This window comes from Syngnathoides biaculeatus, chromosome 8 (assembly GCF_019802595.1).
Source record: "Syngnathoides biaculeatus isolate LvHL_M chromosome 8, ASM1980259v1, whole genome shotgun sequence".
Lineage (NCBI taxonomy): Eukaryota > Metazoa > Chordata > Actinopteri > Syngnathiformes > Syngnathidae > Syngnathoides > Syngnathoides biaculeatus.
This window is the reverse complement of record NC_084647.1, coordinates 4,704,372-4,724,951: the sequence shown is the minus strand read 5'-3', so window position 1 is coordinate 4,724,951 and position 20,580 is coordinate 4,704,372. Positions and strand designations below refer to the sequence as shown.

Below are 20,580 nucleotides of genomic sequence, written 5' to 3'. Positions count from 1 at the left end.
CATCGGGGTTGGGTGCAGTGCCAGCTGGGCGGTAGACGAAGACAGGGACCTTGGCTTTCTGATCCCCGGCTAAAGAAGCTGGCTCTCGGGAAAATGGAACCTTACTTCTCTGGTAGGGAAGGAGCTAAGCTGGTATGTGGGGTCAAGAAGTTCCGGCTAGGTATAGTCGGACCCACCTCCAGACACCACTTGGGCTCTGGTACCAGTCCTTTTGAGAAGGATTGGACTCTCTTCCATTGGAGGTTCCACAGTGAGAGGTGCCAGGCAGGATTACGCTATTTACATGTAAAATGCACTTCTACTTACAATAAATTCAGGTTGCGTTGTGCGGGGGCACTGAAACGCTACGGGGGCGTAGGGTAGGCCCCGGTCTAGGTACTTAGGGCGATTGACAATGGTCTATTCCGTAAGTCAATTGGGATACAGAACATGATGCAGGGTTTCCTTTAGCAAATCAGTATGTAGACTACAGTGCGCATTTATACATTTTAAAAAAAAAAAACTGCCACACTAAAAAACATTACACGTAGACAAAAATATCTGAACAATAATAGTGACGCAAGGTAAAGTGAACAGCGTTGTAGTGAGGGAACACTGTATATAGACAAGGTGACAAAAAAAAGTTGCAATTTTTTTAAGTGCGTCTTGGCAGACATGAGCAAGTGGCAGCACTGCAAAACAGTCACCCTGAGAAAGTAAACACTGGCATTATAGTAACCATTAATCAGTGAAACAGGCAATAGCGTGGGTAAGCCATAAATTTTTTTTATCAAAATAGTGATAGTTTGACAGCTGCACAGAGGTTCCAACATTTTTACAACTTGGGACATCATGGTGCTGTTTCATGAAAACATGCGATAAAATGTTGGATTAATAACTTGGGAAGAGACTTAAAAATAAACCAACAAGACCACCAGGAACTCCTCGTACTCCAAAGAACATTCATGTTGTGTACGAGCCAACGACATTCATTTCGTAAGCAAGGAGCTGCAGTTGAAATGTCCCACGAGAGAGTTCTCAGAATTCTTACATTTGAAATTGCATCCATATATGCTGCAGGTATTGCAACAACTGACAGAAAATGATTACCAGCTGTGATCAGAATTCTGTCAACAAATGACAAACACAAAAATTACGATGAATTTCTAAACAAGTTATGGATGTCACATGAGGCCCATTTTCATCTCATAGGTTCCGTGAATAGGCAGAACTACCGTTACTGGCCAGACACAAATCATAATTAACTTCATGAGCATTCTTTACACACTAGTAGGTTGACAGTATGGTGTGCTATTAAATTACATGAGATCATCATCATCATTTTTTTTTTAATTAACAGGATCCCAGGAGCCAGCTTTAAACTTCTCCACAACAGTATCTCGGACCTGCCTGGTGTGTTCCTTGGTATTCATGATGCTCTCTGTACTTTAAACAGAATCCTGAGACTATCACAGAGCAGGTGCATTTACATGGAGACTTGATTACACACAGGTCGATTCTATTTATCATCATCAGTCAACATTGGATCATTCAGAGACCCTCACTGAACTTCTGGAGTAAGTTTGCTGCACTGAAAGTAAAGGTGCTGAATAATATTGCATGCCACACTTTTCAGTTTTTTTATTTGTTAAAAAGGTATAAAATATTCAATAAATTTAGTTCCAATTCACAAGTGTGTCTACTTGTTGTTGATTCTTAACAAAAAATGAAAATTCTAAATCTTCATGTTTGAAGCCTGGAATTTGGCAAAAGGTTGAAATGCTCAAGGAGGCTGAATACATTCACAAGGAACTGTGTGTATAATATATATATATCTATATCTATATATAGATATAGATATATATATACACACACACACATACATACAGTCACTCACATTTGACGAGCGTGACCGCGCACATTCACACTCACAAATCTGCAGTTGAACACGAAAAATCACGCGTGTAAAATTTGTTACGAGTAGAAATACATAGACATTCTCAGCGCACATGAGAACCAATCCAGTGCAGTGAACCACAGCATGACTTTTTATTTTTTTTTTTTAAAACACGGAAGCACACGCCTCCTGCCATTCCTCGGACTCCGCCCCCCTTCAGCTCCCACCCACACAGTCTGGGCTACGTAGAGCATGCTGCTTGTGTTTACTCTTAATAATAATGTTAAAAGTAAAAAATAAAACCAAAAAAGTGCTGCTGCTTTAATGAATGTCGGGGGATGTGAATAAGAGAAGAAAAACTGGTGAAACTGGACAAGATTTTCTCTTTTTTGAGTAAAAAAAAAGGTCTGGTCTGAATCCAAAGTAGAAAGTACAGGATGAGATGGTGTCTAATGTTAAAATCTCACCTTGGTACAGCCTGATCGAGGACGAAAAGGTAATTCTGTATTTTAACTATAGGAGGCAACAAAACATTATGTCTGGGAAGCATCTTTTCGCTTTCAACACCCATTGCTAAAGATATTCTGCAAGCAATAATTCAGTTTTACACCAAGAACAATTGTGGGTTAAAGAAAAATTAAACAACGCTGCAAGCAACCTTTCGTATTTATAGTTCAGAGCTGGCTTGGTTTAGTTACAGTCATTCAATTTGACGAGCGTGACCGCGCGCCTTCACGCTCTCAAATCTGCACAGTCTAGCACAAAAAATCTCGTGCGGAAAATTTGTTACGAGTAGAAAAAAGAGAGATTGAAAGACATTGCTTAATTTGTGTAGTCTTGACATTAATTTATCTGTTTATTTCAAAAACGTTAACTAAAAAAGCCTGCTCCTAAACAATCAGTCTTCACCTGGAAACAGGAAATTGAAGTTAACTCTACTGAGCATGTCCGGAAGTGATGCCACAAGCGCATGTTCAGAGCTTCAACACGTACTGTGAGCGCATTTACGTTGAAAGTCATCAACATAATGAGCCATGTCAAAGGAAATTCAATTACACCAGGGGTGCTCAATGGGTCGATTGCGAGGCAGTTTTGGTTGATCGTGTGAAAAAAAAAAAAAGTTTGACTATCATCAACCTCGTCGCTTGATTCAGGTGTGGCCAAGACGTCGAGCGCATTCTAGCATGCCGACCTCCTATTTACGGCAGTCGAGGCGTACCACGCGTGCACCCCCAACCCAACCCGCCGCACTAACTATAATACGCATGAGATTGTGATTTATTTTGACTTGATCTAAGTGCCAACGGTCATTTTCCCCCGTGGTACGCATTATCTTGAAGGTGAAAACCTCGCCGCTCTACATGGTTTAGGAAGATATAGATCTTCTACTGCTAGCTTTCATTAATAGATTGACAATATCGATACCGCCGTAAATTACACTAGATTGTAACAATACATCACGATTGCCGACAGGAATGTTTGTTACAATGTATCGCTAGCTTGTTGCCACAAATGGTGATTATGTTGAACTAAACTTTCAACATTTTCAGAACATTTCGGGTATAGACCGTTAGTGTTTATTCCTTGACAGGCCAGTGCATTTAACTATTCATCAGATAAAGTTTTTCAGATCAAGAATTTCTTTGGTCAAAAATTTTAAATACCATTTGACATCATGTTCTACTAATAGTTGAAATTAGAAATTAACATTTTTGACTTCGGAATTTTTGTTTTCTATTTTAGTTATGTATTTCTTTATTTTATTTTTAATTTACAGTTATATTAATCCCGGAAGTTACTTTAAGGTCATGAGATTCCATCCCAAATCACACCCCCAACTTTATCTGTGAGCATGACAGACCACACTCTTACATTTTTCAAATGTGAGTGACTGTATATATACACACAGTGAAGAAAATAAGTATTTGAACACCCTGCTATATTCCAAGTTCTCCCACTTAGAAATCATGGAGGGGTCTGAAATGTTCATTGTAGGTGCATGTCCACTGTGAGAGATAATCTAAAAAGAAAAATCCAGAAATCACAATGTATGATGTTTTAACAATTTATTTGTGTGATAAAGCTGCAAATAAGTATTTGAACACCTGAGAAAACCAATGTTAATATTTGGTACAGTCTTGGAGGTAAAAAGTACTAGATTGAGTGATGAGGCTAAAACTTGAAATTAATGGTGTTTGCTATAATGTGATTACCAGTAGTGGCTATACGCCACAGTTAGGATGTGACCGAGGGTGGCTAAATTAGACACCCAGGAAAGGAAGTATTAGGGACAGATGGTTGTGGACTTCACAAAAAGGATGGAAATGGCAGTAGTGAACACTTTTTTCAGAAGAGCCAGGAACATAGGGTGACCTACAAGAGCAGAAGTAGACGCACACAGGTGGATTAGATCTTGTGCAGATGATGTAATCTGAACAAGCGTACTAAATGTGAGGTAATAGTAGGGGAGAATGTGTCTAAACAGCGTAGGATGATGGTTGGTAAAATGACTCAGAGGTAGGGAGGAAGGTAAGAAAATAAAGGCAGAACAGAGAATTATGCGGTGGAAACTGAGAAAGGAAGAGTGTTGTCTGGCTTTTTGGGAAAAGGTGAGACAGGCTCTTGGTGAAGAGGAGAAACCTCCAAAAGACTGAACCACTACAGCCAAGGGGATCAGAGAGACGATGAAGAGAAGGAGACTCGTGAGACACTGACAAGACTCAAGATAAGAAAGGAATACATTGAGATACGACATAGGGAAAAAGTAGAGGTGGCAATAGCCAAATGAGGCAAAGAATGATATGTATGCCAGGTTGGACAAGAAAGAAGACGAAAATGAAAAATCTTTTCAGTTTGGCCAGACAGAAGGATGGAGATGGAAAGAATGTGCAGCAAGTTAGGGTGTATGTGAGGTGACACAGACACATCAGCGCATGCCCAAAGGCAGAGCATTCTGCCCGTGCTTCGAGGTACCCTATTTAGGGGCCTTGGGGGGGGGGGGGCCCACAACGCACCTGTTCTGAACATCTTGCGAAACTAGGCACTTGGGCTCCTGCTGTCCTGCCTGGGAACTTTTTTGTTCTCTTTTTTTTTCCTCTTCCTTTTTGTTCCCATTTAGTTCACTGTCCCTGCCAAAGCCACCTTTTGTCTGGCCAAACCCCAGAAGCTTGACCCACCTGCCTCAAAAATGGTCAAGACATGAAAGTCCATTGCAGTCGACTAAAAGTACAGACTAGTGCATATTTAAACCCCGGGTGTCATCCCTATAAACATTCTAAAATAGATTGTAATGAAAAATACATGTAACATTATTCACGTCAATGTCTATATGAAAAAATAAATGTGAGCGGAGAGCGCGTCATACATGCGCAAAGTTGAAGAAGTGTCATTCTACGATATCCAAGTGGTCGCCATATTAGCTGTGTCCTCCGTCCGTGATATCACCCGGACATTCGCAAACGAAAACACGCGGTGCATCCTAACTATGGGAGACAAACGCTCCACGTCTGACACGGAAGCTCTTTCCGAAAAGGAGAACACCACACAACCAAGTGAAATTACCGGGACAATATTACACTATTGTTTGGAGCCCTCAGGGCAATATTAAACTATTGTTTTGAGCCATATTCAGATAATATGCGATCACGGCCAAACCTCATCCCTGTCCAATCAATTTCTGCGGCGGAGATGAGCCATCGCAGCGACACGCAGCCTTCGCAGAAGCAGTGACCGCCAAACGCGGCGCCTTAGTCAGTGTGGCTGCCGGGGTGGCATATAAGGAGGAGGTGGAGCCGAGCCATGCTGCTTTTAGGGGTATGTTCAAAACCACCGCAGTACTTGTTGAACACAGTCGAGCCGGGGCGCATTACTGCTCACCTGTTATTTGGAACCCACGAAGCTCTCGTCCTATGCACCCGTGCAATCCATTTTTCACAACAAACCGGGTCTCTTGCAAATTTATGAAGGCTAAATCCATTCTCCTGAGTGTTCAAGCAATGTCCAGCAATACAATGAGCCGGCATTTTGGCTAACACGAAGGAACAACGAGCTACCTTCCCGGAGGTAAAACTAATGGAAACAAACGAGTCCACTCGGGGGTGCCTCTGTCCTGACGTCACTTCCTGCTTCTTCTCGAAAACAAATCCCTCGAAAGGATTTTCATGGCGGGAGTTACAAAAAGCTCTATACATCAAGATCATGTTGTGTTGGGGAAAAAACACATGGGACCATATTGGCTGTGGGTTTTTCATTAATAATATACCAAAAATCATCTATTTTATGACACTTGACCTTTAAAGGAAGACTCTCCCCAAAATTATAGGAATGGGAGCACACATTAAAAGTTAGTAAATGAGGGTTCAGTGTTTCTTTTAATGCCAGAGTTATCCACAAATTTCACCAAAAAACATCTCTAAATTAGAAAAGTATTATCGGAATTCCTCTCTCGCTGAGACTTTCCAATGAGCCCGCTGGAAAATTGACAGCCAATCAGCGTTTGGCACGCCTGCAGTGCTTCCGGTTCTGACTTCCCATTACTCATGGATACGTTTCACCGAAAAGAGAACGTCCACTGTCTGCCATTTTGTGGCAGATTTCTGTGAAAAATAATTACAAACAGACAAAACAAAAATACCATGATGTACAATGTTCAAGCCTGAGCACTTGAGCCAGAATACACACAGGCAGAACTTGATGTGTTGGAGAGGGAGAGTGTGCCACTAACAATGAACAATAATCCCATTATATGGACCACGGAGATTTGTTTGATGCTTTTCTGAGGAGTGGGTTTAGATGTAGAGAATATACAGCTGGCGTGGCCAGACTTTTTTTTTTACCCAAAGTTCCACTTTTCAATCAGCCAGCCTGATCAACCGGCATAGGGGGGTGGGGTGTGGGCTGGTTCGCACACGCGCATTGCCATAGATAGTAACCGGTAAGTGTTGAGTGCTAAGAGCCAACAAAGCAAGTATAACAGCGATTCGATGCTCCGTGTTATTACTACTGCTGCCATTGAGCAGACAAAACAAAAATAGTACAATGTTCAAGCGTTTAAGCCAGAATACACACAGTCGGAACGTGACATGTTGGAGAGGGGGCGTGACGCTCACGAAGGGCACAACATAGATCTCGGAGATGTTCCAGACAGACTCGTTTCAAAAGACTGGTGTTCGTGTTGTCTTTGTGACCTAATGCCAACTGTGGCGGAATACCAGTCTTGTCCTGAGTCCGAAAAGGTAAAAAAAAAAAAACGCTGTCAATGGGCAGGAGGCAAGTTACACACACGCAGCCACGGGGAGAACACTCAAACTCTACACACAGAGGTCCGGGATTGAACCGCTGCGCCACCGTGCCCTCTCATAAAGTATGTTGTTTCTTATACAGTACGAGCACGAGAGACTATAACTAAGCAGCTAATAACCGGTAATAATTAGATGCGTGAAAATTTCCGCGGCTGATGAACGAGCCTTAACTGTGACAGCCACAGCTTTATCCTGTCAGGTTAACCCCACGGGAGGTTAAAGAAGGACAAATTTGGGTGCGTTTTCTCAGTTTTGTTCCAGTTTGGTGCAGAACACATCGACATCTTGGGTTAGCCAGAACGAATGATCTGTCATGCTAAGCACTGGTGACGTCAGGGACAGGGGTCAAAGATGTTTCTTCCGGGTCTAGCTCTGAAAGCTGGAACATATCCAGATTTTGCTTGGATTTCAAAAATGTTCTTTAATTTCAATTTGTTTTCAATTAATGTCCAAAATATATCTAATAATAATAATATTACTTTACATTGGAGGGTTTATTGTGTATATGAATTTTGGGGGGAGTCTTCCTTTAAGTTTAAATTAACGAGAACAGGAATCCCCAATTATATGCATTCACTCCACCCAGATCACATAACAAATCAGTTTCCTTTGCCAATGTTCGTCTGTCCTTTGTTTGTTTTGTTTGTTTTCCTGCATTGTAGTTCCCCCACTTAAACTCGTATATATGTCTTCATAAAATTCTCTACGTGCGTTGCTATGTTTTGGGGTTCGAGAAACAAAAACCTCTAGTAATCGGGAACCCCGTAATCTTACTTAACTCACAAGGTGTATAAACCTTCAGATTAGCTGAAAAAAATACTTTGAGCTGATGAAAGAGGAAAATGGGACAGAAGGAAGATGAGAAAAAGCAATGCGGGAGGTAAGTGACAAGTTGGAAAGGCACTAACAAGGGTGAAAAAGAGAAAGGCAGTGGGTCCGGACTTCCCACGTTATGGGACAAAGTTGGAGAGGCTGGACTGAAGGCAGATGTATTTGCGAGCAACAGTATGGTTTCACACCGAGAAAGAGTATCACAGATGTATTATTTGCCTTAAGGATATTGATGGACATGTACAGTGACGGTCAGAGGAGCTGCATTCATCTTTGTAGAGCTAGAGAAAGCTTATGACAGAATACCCAGATAGGAACTGTGGTACTGCATGTGGAATTCTGGTGTGGCAGAAAAGTGTTACAATAGTACAGGAAATGTATGAGTGCAGCAAACCAATGGTGAGGTTTTCTTGAGGTGTGAGAGAAGAATTAAAGGTAGAGGTGGGACTGCATCAGCGATTAGCCCTGAGGCCCTTCCTGTTTGAAGTGGTGGTGAAGAGGGTGACAGAGGAGGCTAAACTGGCATTTCTGTGGACCATGATGCTTGCAGATGATATTGCGATATGAGAAAAGTAGGGAGCAAGTGGAGGAACAGTTAGAAAAGTGGAAGCATGCACTGGAAAAGTGAGGAATGAAGATTAGCCGAAGCAAAAAAATATACAGTGTCTTGTGAAATTATTCAGCCAGCTTGACCTTTCCAACTTTTCGGCACAATTCAGGCTTTAAACATAAAGATATAAAATTAAAAATTTGGGGAGATATCTATCCATCTATCTATCTATTATATTATATTAATGATATGATACACAGTGCCTTGTGAATGTAATCGGCCTTTTTGAACATTTCAACATTTGCCACATTTCAGGCTTCAAACCTGCAGATAAAAATGTTCCTATTTCATTGAGAATAGACAAGTGGGACAGAATCGTGAAGTGGAATGAAATTTATTGGATATTTTATACTTTTTTAACAAATAACCTGAAACGTGGGGTGTGCAATATTATTTGGCCTCTTTACTTTCGGTGCAGCAAACTCACTCCAGAGGTTCAATGAGGATATCTCTGAATGATCCAATGTTGACTGATGATGATAAATAGAATACACCTATGTGTAATCAAGTCTCCATATAAATGCACCTGCTCTGTGATAGTCTCAGGGTTCTGTTTAAAATGCAGATAGCATCATGAAGACCAAGGAACACACCAGGCAGGTCAGAGATACTGTTGTGGAGAAGTTTAAAGCCGGATTTGGATACAAAAAGATTTCTCAAACTTTAAACATCTCAAGGAGCACTGCGCCAGCAATCATATTGAAATGGAAGGAGTATCAGACCACTGCAAAACTACCAAGACCCAGCCATCCAGCCAAGAGGCCCATGATCACTTTGGATGAACTGCAGAGATCTACAGCTGAGATGGAAGAGTCTGTCCATAGGAATACAGTCATACACTGCACAAATCTGGTCTTTTTGGAAAAGTGGCAAGAAAAAAGGCATTTCTCAAAGATATCCATAAAAAGTCTCATTTAAAGAATACCGCACCTGGTAGACACACCAAACATGTGGAAGAAGGTGCTCTGGTCAGATGAAACCAAAATCGAACCTTTTGGCCATAATGCAAAATGATATGTTTGGTGTAAAAGCAACACAATTCATCACCCTGAACACACCATCCCCACGAGCAAACATTGTGGTGGCAGCCTCGTCGTTTGGGCCTGCTTTTCTTCAGCAGGGACAGGGAAGATGATTAAAATTGATCGGAAGATGAATGGAGCCAAATACAGGACCATTCTGGATGAAAACCTGTTGAAGTAAAAGACCTGAGACTGGGATTTATCTTCCAACAGGACAATGATCCAAAATATAAAGCAAAATCTACAATGGAATGGTTCACAAATAAATGTATCCTGGTGTAAGAATCAACTTATTCGTTTTTTCCTTTTGGCTTGTCCCGTTATGGGTCGCCATAGCGTGTCATCTTTTTCGATCTGAGGCTATCTCGTACAGCCAGCCTCACCACTGTTTTATAAACTTTGCCCTTCATCCTAGCAGAGACTCTTCTGTCACATAACATACCAGACACCTTCTGCCAGCTGTTGCAACCAGCTTGGACCAGTTTCTTCACTTCCTTACCACACTCTCCATTGCTTTGGATTGATGACCCCAAGTATTTGAAGTCGCCGACGCTCGCTATCACTTGTTCAGGTAGCCTCACTCTTCCCCCTCCACCCCTCTCATTTACGCACATATATTCTGTTTTACTTCGGCTCGTCTTCATTCCTCTCCTTTCCAGTGCATGCCTTCATCTTTCTAATTGTTCTTCCACCTGCTCCCTGCTTTCACTGCATATCACAATATCATCTGTGAACATCATGGTCCAAGTGGATTCCAGGCTAACCACCTCTGTCAGCATATCCATTACTAAAGGGAACAGGAAGGGGCTCAGAGCTGATCCCTGATGCAATCCCACCTTCACCTTAAATTCTTCTGTTACGCCTACGGCACACCTCACAACTGTTCTGCTGACCTCATACATATCCTGTACTATTCGAACATATTTCTCACCCACACCCGACTTCCGCATGCAGTACCACAGTTCCTCTCTTGGTACTCTTCATAAGATTTCTCTATATCCACAAAGACACAATGTAGCTCCTTCTGACCTTCTCTGTACTTTTCAATTGGCATCCTCAAGGCAAATAATGCATCTGTGCTACGGTTTCTAGGCATAAAACCATACTATTGCTCCCAGATACTGACTTCTGACGTGACTCTTTCCCATAACTTCATTGTGTGGCTCATCCACTTTATTCCTCTATAGTTGCCACAGCTCTGCTCCTTATTAAAAATGGGAACTAGCAAACTTTTCCTCTATTCTTCAGGCATTTTCTCGCCCGCTAGTTTTCTGTTGAATAAGTTGGTCAAAAAGTCCACAGCCACCTCTCCAAATTGCTTCCATACCTGTACCGGTATCTCATCAGGACCAACTGCCTTTCCATTTTTCGTTCTTTGTAGTGCCTTTCGAATTTCATTTGCGTCAGGTGGGTGAGAGGCTACGCTGCAAAACCAAAACTCTTGGGATTCCAAAAATGTTTCCCCTCAAACGCCATGGATGGCACAGAGGATGGCATGCTGTGGGAGCAAAATAGAATCACTGTTCATGAATTCAAGAGGCACCAGAACTGGACCAAGTCACCAAAGGTAGCTACGATGGATATTTTTCAGATTGAAGATGAGCCAGATGTTGCTTTTGAAGTCTTGGCCAAGGATGTGTTGTGTAATGTAATGTAATGTAATGTAATGTACAGGATAAACTGCACTGTGCACAAACGTTTTATGCACAAATATTTAATGCAAAAATGTTCAAGTCAAACAGTGTTAAATATTTATCAAAGACTGTAATATGTGTTACCAACACTATTAATAAAATGTTATGCCATTATTGAGCACTTAATTTACTTGGTTGAGGGATTCTGTACTGACAATTACAGGGACCAGGACAAGTGTGTCCTGTCCCGAGATTATATTACAGCTACATCAGCACGTGCACAATGATTATTATTAATGATTGTTGTATAGACAGTTTTTTGAAAAACAATACAAGTCAAAACCTAACAAAATATAAATACACATAATTCCCAATACTTTGAGCATATGGGTAGCAACAAATTGGTGGTGCGCATTGTACATCGGTAGAAGGGTTTTCCTAATTTTTTTAGGTTAACGTTGGGGGCGCACATTATACTTCAGGATGCATTAAACTCAAGAAATTAAGGTAGTTCTTCAGGGTCAATGGCGTCAATGGTCAGGGGCCACCCATTCAATTTTTAACAACCTGATATATATCCCACCCCGCTGTCCCACCCCCAACACACACACATACCGAACCACTTTTTCACTCATAAAAATCCTCACTCTATGTAGAATCTCCAGTAGGAAAAACGTGTCTTCATGTCTCAACTTGGCAAAGTCAACCGTCTAAGTTCCAATGTAGTTTACAGCAATTCTTTCTTGAGGAACAAAAAATATAAAAACTTGTAAAAGCGCCTAGAGAAGTCACGTCATCCAAAAGTCACTGCCTTAAAATGCTAGAATTGTTGCTTGCAAAAACTAAGTCTATTGGAAATGTAGTGCATAAAGTTATCAACTTCTTTTGGAAAGCAAAGTGAAAAGAACCCAAAGTGAAAGTCAAATCTAAATACAACCTGTACCCAAAGTGAAAGTCAAATCTAAATATAATAATGTGTTGCGTTCGGTTCTCGTATCAGTTACTGTAATCAGTTTTTAAAAAATTGTCAAAACCAAAGACAACGATGTCTTCCCAAAGGGTAAGTACAGTGTGCCCTTGCTCATTCACATCTGTAAGTAGAATACGCTTACATTACACCACTCCCTACCTTTGTAGGCAGATCAATACTGACGACGTTGTACACACTCACGGTATCATATCGTAACTAAAATTATCAAACCAAAGTTTAAACGCCATTTACATTCTCCCAGCATGCTTTGCGGCACTATGGAGGTCCTTAGAGATGATTGATTTCCAGCCAATCACAGGCCACAGGGAGACAGACAACAGTCGCACTCACAATCACACTTAGTCTCTAATTAATGCATGTTTTTGGGATGTGGGAGGAAACCAGAGTGCCCACAAAAAACCCACACAAGCACAGGGAGGAAATGCAAACTCCAGAGAGGTAGGGCCAGGATTTTGAACCCCGGTCCTTAGAACTGTGAGGCCAATACTCTACAGCTGCGCCACCGTGCCGCTGGCCATTTGTCAATGACACTGAATTGTAGGTAATGGTTTGCTAAACTACAGTTCACTATTTTATTCATCTTGGATTAGCCAACTCATAAACTGACAATTGCAACAGGTCCATGAGGATAATTTAATTGTTGGTAAGGACAATTCGTTGTATTCTATAGTTAAAAAGTCAGACTCTTACCAAATCAGTTTCTTCTCCTTATATTACTACCTCAACACACCTACATAAATCTCACCTGTTAATAAGGGTCCCAAACAGAAGCCGAATGGTCCTTTGAATGTTCTCAGTGCACAGCCAGCTCCACTGCTCTCTCATGAGCAGACACATAATGTTCAAAGCCACGTCAGCCAATGCCATCTCAGCTCCACCTGTGCTCAGTGCATACAAATAAGTAAAAAAAAAAAAGAAAAAGACGGTTCAGATATTCATCATACCACTGATAGGTAGTATGAATGATGTAGCAAATGCATCTTTTTTCTTCACTTCATCTCTTTACCAACACTGCCCTCATGTGTATCTCCCCAACCCAGGGTGAACGAGCATTTTCTTACAAGGGTCACATACAGAGATATCCATCCATCCATTCATTCATTTTCTGAGCCGCTTATCCTCACAGGGGTACTGGGATTGCTGGAGCCTAGCCCAGCTGTCATCGAAGAGAAGGCAGGGTACACCCTGAACTGGTTGCCAGTCAATTGCAAGGGACATAGAGACAGAGAGCACCCACAGTCACAATCACACCTAAGGGCAATTTAGAGTCTCCAAGGAATGGATGTCTTGGGGATGTGGGAGGAAAACGGATTGCTCGGAGAAAACCCACGCTTGCACGGGGAGAACATACAAACTCCAAACATGTGGGGCCATGATATGAACCCCAGTCCTCAGAACTGTGAGGCCAACCCTCTAACCAGTTGCGGCAATGTGCCGCTACAGAGATATCATATTTCTAATTTTCAAACTAAACTAAATCCAAAACAGCAAGCAATTGCACTGTGTCTGTTATACATTATAGTTATTTTTAAAAATTGCAACATCACAGCTTTCTTAAAGTTCATAAGGCAAACTCTGGGGTGGCCCTGTATCCCATGAGAATGCATCTTGCCCTGCACTGAACACATCCATATTAAACAGTAAAACAAATGCATCCTGTACTACGATAACCATTTTTAAAGCAGGTACATGAGGATAATGTGATATGGTCACAAATTGGACTGTGACAATGTAAATTGTGAGCCAAACGAATTTTGCCTCTGAAGTGTTTGTGTTTATGAGATGTGAACCTTTTCCTTGTAAACAGTGTCTGAGCATCTTCACATATCGAAAAGCTGTATATAAAATCTAACTTTTTTTTGTTTTTTTTTAATAGTGTTGCAGGCTGTGTCAAATACTATATGCTGTGGCCGACTAAAAAAAATAAAACAAAATTTTAAAAAAGACAAGTGGCCCCTCGGTCCATAGTTTGGTCATCCCCAGTGTATCCGTCCATCCATTTTCTGCACAAATTAACAATATCGACAAAGCCATTGTACACTTTATATATTTGAGAGATCTTTTTGAATATGCTCAGGAATAATCTACATCACCATTAAATCATACATTTTAATTATTTGTATTCTATTCCATTACATACGGGTTAGCTCAATCTTATATAACTAACAAATTAAAGCTAAGTTAGCTAGGGAGGTTAAGTGGGAGTTGCATCCACTCACATTTACCAGCCATGATCACAACTTCATTGTCATTCAACTTTGTCTTTAATTTACGGCTAGTTTAACTGGTCTGCAGTCTTTCATACATTCATCGCTTATAATCACAAGGGTCACAGTGGGGGGGGGGGGGGCGTACACCCTGAACTGGTTTCCAGCCAATCGCAGGGCACAGAGAGACAGGCAACAGTCGCACTCACAATCACACCTACAGACAATTTAGTCTTCAATAAATGCATGTTTTTAGGGATGAGGGAGGAAACCGGAGTGCCCGGAGAAAACCCAAGCAGGCACAGGGAAAACATGCAAAGTCCACACAGGTGGGGCCAGGATTTAAATCCCAGACCTCAGAACTATGAGCCCAACTGTCTAACCAGTTGTGCAACCATGCCACCAGTCTGGAGTCTTGATAACATTAAATCTGCCATTAAAAAAGAGCCACATTCGTGCCTTACCGTGACTTTGACTTTGCTTTCCGATGGTAGGGTCGTGCTGGCAATATTTTGTAAGAATTAGAAGATCACTGGAATTTGGCATAGACGTGATAGACAGATTCTCTTGTTTATGAATAAAATTTTGCAGATCTTCCAAAGAGATTCCATTAAACACCTGTGCATGTACAGCATAGAGAGACACCATTTAATGTACCCTAAAGGTCTACCAAAATGAGGAAGTACCTATGTGGGCCAGTGAAAATTAATTAACTTACTGTATGAGTTTGTTCCAAGCTGAACAAGACCGGTGGTCTCATATCTGAGCCATTTATAAATGGGGTACTTTTGCTAGAGAATTTTAGACGTGACCTGGAGAAGTGGAGAAGAAAATCCTCTTGCTTAATGACGAGTGAACAAATATTATGTAGGCTAGGTAAAAACAAATGTAAAATTTCGTCAACAATTTTTATGTTGCAGGATTTGCTTTTTTTTTGTAGAAATGTTTCCTTCTGAATTACATACTTGCTCTTTTTTTCATTAACAAGCTTCTCCCCCTCCATTTCGCCGTCATTTTCCTCAGTTGGGCTCTGAGGCTCAGAACGAGGAAATGCTGTCTTGAGAGTATCCACTATTGCATTCACCACAATCTATATAAATATAGAATCATACAAATGCAGCAAACATTATACAATGCATTCATCAAGTTGTTGCAGTTATGAAAATTCAACAGTGATGATAATTCATTTGCAAAAGAAGGTGCTTCGCATTTGTATCATCATGCTACCTTATAAAGAGATGAAAATTCTGTATTTTTTTGTACTTCTATGAGTAGTCAGACTAGAACACCATTTGATAATATTAAAGAGATTTACTTTTTATAGAGAGCATAACTCAAGTTACAGCCAATGCAATTAAAACATGACCACCAACAAACCTTGTCAATGCGTGAAACAATAAAAGGTTTCTTAACAAATGCAATTCGTGCATCCGTATTCAGAGCCAGAAATTCCTGCATCTGTTCACTGTTGGCTATTTCAGGAATAGCACAAAGATGCTGGAAAGAATCAAAAACATGTTTGATTATGGAAAAACAAGTTGTTTCATTTACATATTTATTCTTTTAATATACTGATCAAATCAAAATCAGTCAGCCACCTTCAGAAAGGTCTCCAGCATTCCTTTCCTGGCCTCTATCTTGTCGCTGTCCATGTTTCCAAAGGGCATATCTGGGAATATTTTCCTCGGACCTTTAACACCTTCAAAACAGGATAATTTCAAAGCCATCCTAGATGTGGGCTCATTTACCACATATACAGTGTGTTGGGAAAGTTACTGTGCACATATATTATGAACAGACATATTCCAAAACAGAAAATTCTTCCAAATCTACAGTACCTTTGATGAGCTTTTTTAGCTCTGTTCTCTCTTCCACGCGTGCTTGTAGGTTAAGAAATTCACTGTATCGTCTGTTCACCATATGATACGCCACTGGGTGAATGGATGATGGACTTTCAAAACCTGAGAGCAATGTGTCTCCATCTTCTGAGCATGGATGGATGCGCCCAGGGTTTTCACATCCCATCGCTGTCTCATACTGAAAGTCATCAGAAAAATACATGGCTAAGGATTATTTTGTTTAATTGGAGACTCTAAATAGCCCTTAGGTGTGATTGTGAGTGTGGATGGTTGTTTGTCTCTATGTGCCCTACGATTGGCTGGCAACTAGTTCAGGGTGTAACCTGCTGGGATTTTTTTGTATATATATATATATATATATATATATATAATTCTAAAAACGGATAGTAGTTTTATGAGTTGATTTTAAGTCCTTCAACCTGAAAGTGCATTTAGCTCAAGTTTACATTTCTTACCTTTATGGTGTAAAGAGTATAAGGGTGTGAGCCAGTGCCACGGTGCTCCTTAGCTGTGATCGTCCCAGTGATGCGAAGATTTTGGATAATAATTGGTCCATCAGGGCTACTTAGAGGCTCAAAACTAAAAGAAGGCAAGGGTGAAGAACCATGCAATGGGCTCATGACAGTCAGCTCATTGGTGTTCCCTGCTGAAGAGGAGCTACCGTCACTCTCTATGCTCTGAAGGCTCCTGATGGGAGTGTTCTGTGTTGTTCTTTCCAATGAGGCATTTGGATGGTCCGATGTGTCTGCAATTACCAAAGGTCTAGGACAGAATCCATCTAATTGATTGGAACAAAGACTCTCCAAGTCACTACTGCACTCAAGTCCACATTCTCTTTGTTGGTCATATAAACTGTCCTCTTTTCCTAACATGGCCAAGGAATCACTGGAACTCCGTTTGTAGTTAGCTAATGAAGAGTCCAGGTCAGAATAATTTTCTTGATAAAATGGATTTAAGTTCATTCCACTCGCAGAATTTCTTAAGGTCTGGCTTGTCTCTTCTTCGATGTTATTCTGTTGACAGCAAAACTTGTCTGAGTCTGCCATATCATACAAAGAGAGTTCAGGCATGGCCGTCTCCAAATAGTTTTCCATTTGTGATTGAAATTTTGGATGAGGGACCTCACCATTGTTTTGGTGAGGGAATGTGGTCTCTTGTGGTCGAGTGACCGCTAATTCGGCATGGAGAAGTGGTAATGACAAACCTGGATTATCTTCTACTGCCATTGCCTTTGGTTCATTAGAACTACCAAAAATGTCTAACATGAAAAGATTTAACCAGTCAGGGTCAGACATTTTATAAAAAAGAGGGAGGAAGACATTGCAGGTGATGAGTTCTCCAACAACAAATCGTCCAGTGCATGTTTCCAAATGAGGCGGGGGCACCAAAACATGCAACAATAAATCCACCAGTGCTCTTGTGTAATTGACTTCCACTGCCTCACTGGTCATCACACAGTGAGGTGTGGTAACTCTGGAATATGCCTGCCACAACTTTTCCATCTCACCAAATACTTTTGTAGTTGGAGACACCTGCTTCTGCGCAACCAGCTCCTTGGCTCGAAGGTAGTCCTGCAGATGGCAGCCAAACATTTCCAAGATCCTCTGGGTTAGTTTCTGTACCAATACAAAAAGCCAATAAATATGGATGTGAAATTCAACGAGCCATACATTCTTAAAACAACTTTTCAAAATGTGTGCCTCAGAATAAAGTAACTTGAACACATGAAACACTACAACTGCATCGCCAACATATATTATTGCCACAAAAATCGGTAGATTGCATTGAATAAAACTGGGAAATCAAAAAGATAAATGAAATTGTAGAAATACTATATACATTTACTACCCTTGCATCCAAGTAAATTTTGCTATAGTGGGTGGAAAAATGTACTTTTCTGTCTAAATGCTTTGCACGCATCTTCAGCTCCATGCCCATGGAAATCATGGCCTCGTGAATCTCCTTTTCAAAGCCAGTCTCTGACGACACAGTTGAGTACCATGAGGAAACAAAGTCCCTAATAATCTTCCTCACTGAATTGTGGATTTCTTGGTCCAAATAATGCTCATCGTTCACAGAGGATGGAATCTGAAAATGAGCAATGAGATAGGTGACATTAGAGGTAGAGTATGTAATGCTCATTTAAGTGTCAAACTGACTGCTTACTGGACTCAGTGACAGGATTACTGTGGCTATAAAAAAAGTCAACATCCCTGTTCAAATACCAAGTTTTTGTGATATCAAAAATCTAAGATCAGAATTCATTGAAAATAAAGTGTACACAACCCCTTTCAATTGCCAGGTTTTTTAACAATGGTTGTGGCTGTGTTCAGAAATAATCACACATTTTTAAACTCATGTTAAATGGGAGTCAGAACATAGATGTCATCATTTATAGGCATCTGTGATTAACCCAGATAGGGTTTAGTTATTCAACAATGCTTTTCCTGGTATTTTTGTAATAAAATGTCATAGTTAAATCCATGGTCCACAGACAACTAACAACATCCCAAGGATCTCATTATTCAAAGGCATCAGTGAGGAGTATGGTACCTTATGTTCCCTTACATCAGAATCCATTTTTTTTCTACTGTTTCAGGCATATTATAGGTCAAAATGAGTCAGTGACATAATGAGCATTGCATCTGTGCAGTTTCAGATTGAATGCAAAAGACAATAAATGGATCATGAATGCAAAACAAACAGATGAGAGTTCTGTGTATTTTTTACATCAAAGGTTAACTGATTATTGAACTACCTTCCCACTTTATTGTTGGCTCATTTCAGGTAAAAACTGCTTGTCTTGTGCATAGATTAAACTTTGTGTCATGTGCCAAATTCAGATGAGTTGAGGAATAAAAGGCTTCAATTGATCTTGGGACAAATTCCGCAGCAGTGCGTAAGCAGAATTCTGCTGTGTTTGGATAGGTTTGTAAAATATTGTAAGCTACCACACACTGCTTAAAGTGCTTTTCTGGGTTTGGAGCGACTGAGCGAGCTTGCTGGGCAGAGTGCACAAAGCCATGGAAATATAGTACAGGTATGTAATAAAGGCATATGTATGGTGTTTTACAACAATTCGTAACTATATTTATCATGTTAACCATCCATCCATCCATCCATCTTCCATCGCTTTTCCGGGTCAGGTCGTGGGGGCAGTAGCTTCAGTAGGTAAATCCTGACTTTCCTTTCCCCAGCCACTTCATCCAGCTCTTCCGAAGATATCTGAGGCATTCCCAGGCCAGCCGAGAGACATAGTCTCCCCAGCTTGTCCTGTGTCGTCCCAGGCGCCTCTTTCCGGTGGGGCGTGCCCGGAACATCTCTGGAGGGAGGCGTTCGGGAGGTATCAAGATCAGATGCCCCAGCCACCTCATCTGGCTCCTCTCAATGCGGAGGAGCAGTTTCCCTATCACAAAGGGAAAGCCCGGAAACCCTGCGGAGGAAACTCATGCTTGTATCGCTTGTATCCAGGATCTTGTTCTTTCAGTCACGACCCATGGCTCGTGACCATCGGTGAGGGTAGGAATGTAGACTGGTAAATTGAGAGTTTCGCCATTCAACTTAGCTCCCTCTTTACCACAATAGAGCGATACAAAGTCCACATCACTGCAGACGCTGCACTGATCCACCTGTTGCTCTCCCGCTCCATCCGATCCTGAACTATGCAGTGCAAGGGAACTTCCTACCTTAAGCCAACTCACTGGGACTCCCTCCGGGCAGCTCAAAACACTGCCCTTCGAACCGCCACGGACTGCCACAAAATGGCGTCCATCAATCACCTACGCGCTGAGTTGAAACTCCTTCCGGTATGCGAGCACAATGTTATACTCACGAAACAATATGTGCTTCAGTGCTATCTTGCCGGACATCCTAATCACGAGATGACAAGGCAAGAAGCGTGCCCCAAAGCGTTGTCAAAACCGTCCGAGATATTAAGTCATCGATTGAGCAGTACATTCATTGGCCTCCATTCGGCATCGCCAATCATGTAATGCACATTGAGTTACCTTGTGTAGGGCTGTATAAATACATTTGCTTCGCTTTACAAATACAAAATTACATTGAACAGAGCACGCTCAAGGCAAATTCATCATAAACTAGGTATATTGGATATGACTGAATACACATGAATTTTGCAAAGATGCATGGTTCACTGAGAAGTGACAAAGAAAATTTCATCACATTTGTATCAGTTTTTTAAATGCCGTACTTTACTATTCTATTACTTTTATTCATGGTTAAACTGACAA

General features: G+C 41.1%; 1 protein-coding gene across 10 annotated transcripts in view; it reads right to left on the bottom strand.

Annotated features, from left to right (window-relative positions):
* Positions 1–20,580, bottom strand: part of LOC133504485 (sorting nexin-19-like) — a 53,675-nt gene that overhangs the window by 30,999 nt on the left and 2,096 nt on the right. For 7 of the 10 annotated variants that reach the window (XR_009795975.1, XR_009795976.1, XM_061826751.1 and 4 more), the window contains 9 exons: positions 18,224–18,418; positions 16,786–17,946; positions 16,310–16,508; positions 16,070–16,170; positions 15,849–15,968; positions 15,437–15,561; positions 15,190–15,343; positions 14,936–15,089; positions 13,010–13,142 (listed from right to left, as the gene is read on the bottom strand). Coding sequence is in view for 8 of the 10 variants with exons in the window: in XM_061826751.1 (XP_061682735.1) it covers positions 13,010–13,142; positions 14,936–15,089; positions 15,190–15,343; positions 15,437–15,561; positions 15,849–15,968; positions 16,070–16,170; positions 16,310–16,508; positions 16,786–17,946; positions 18,224–18,418 (2,342 nt within the window). In the remaining 2 variants the exon portion in view is untranslated. Of the gene's footprint in view, positions 1–10,666; positions 11,138–13,009; positions 13,143–14,935; positions 15,090–15,189; positions 15,344–15,436; positions 15,562–15,848; positions 15,969–16,069; positions 16,171–16,309; positions 16,509–16,785; positions 17,947–18,223; positions 18,419–20,580 lie in introns of those variants that run through there. The other 3 variants (XM_061826757.1, XM_061826752.1, XM_061826758.1) reach the window with 3 other exon arrangements.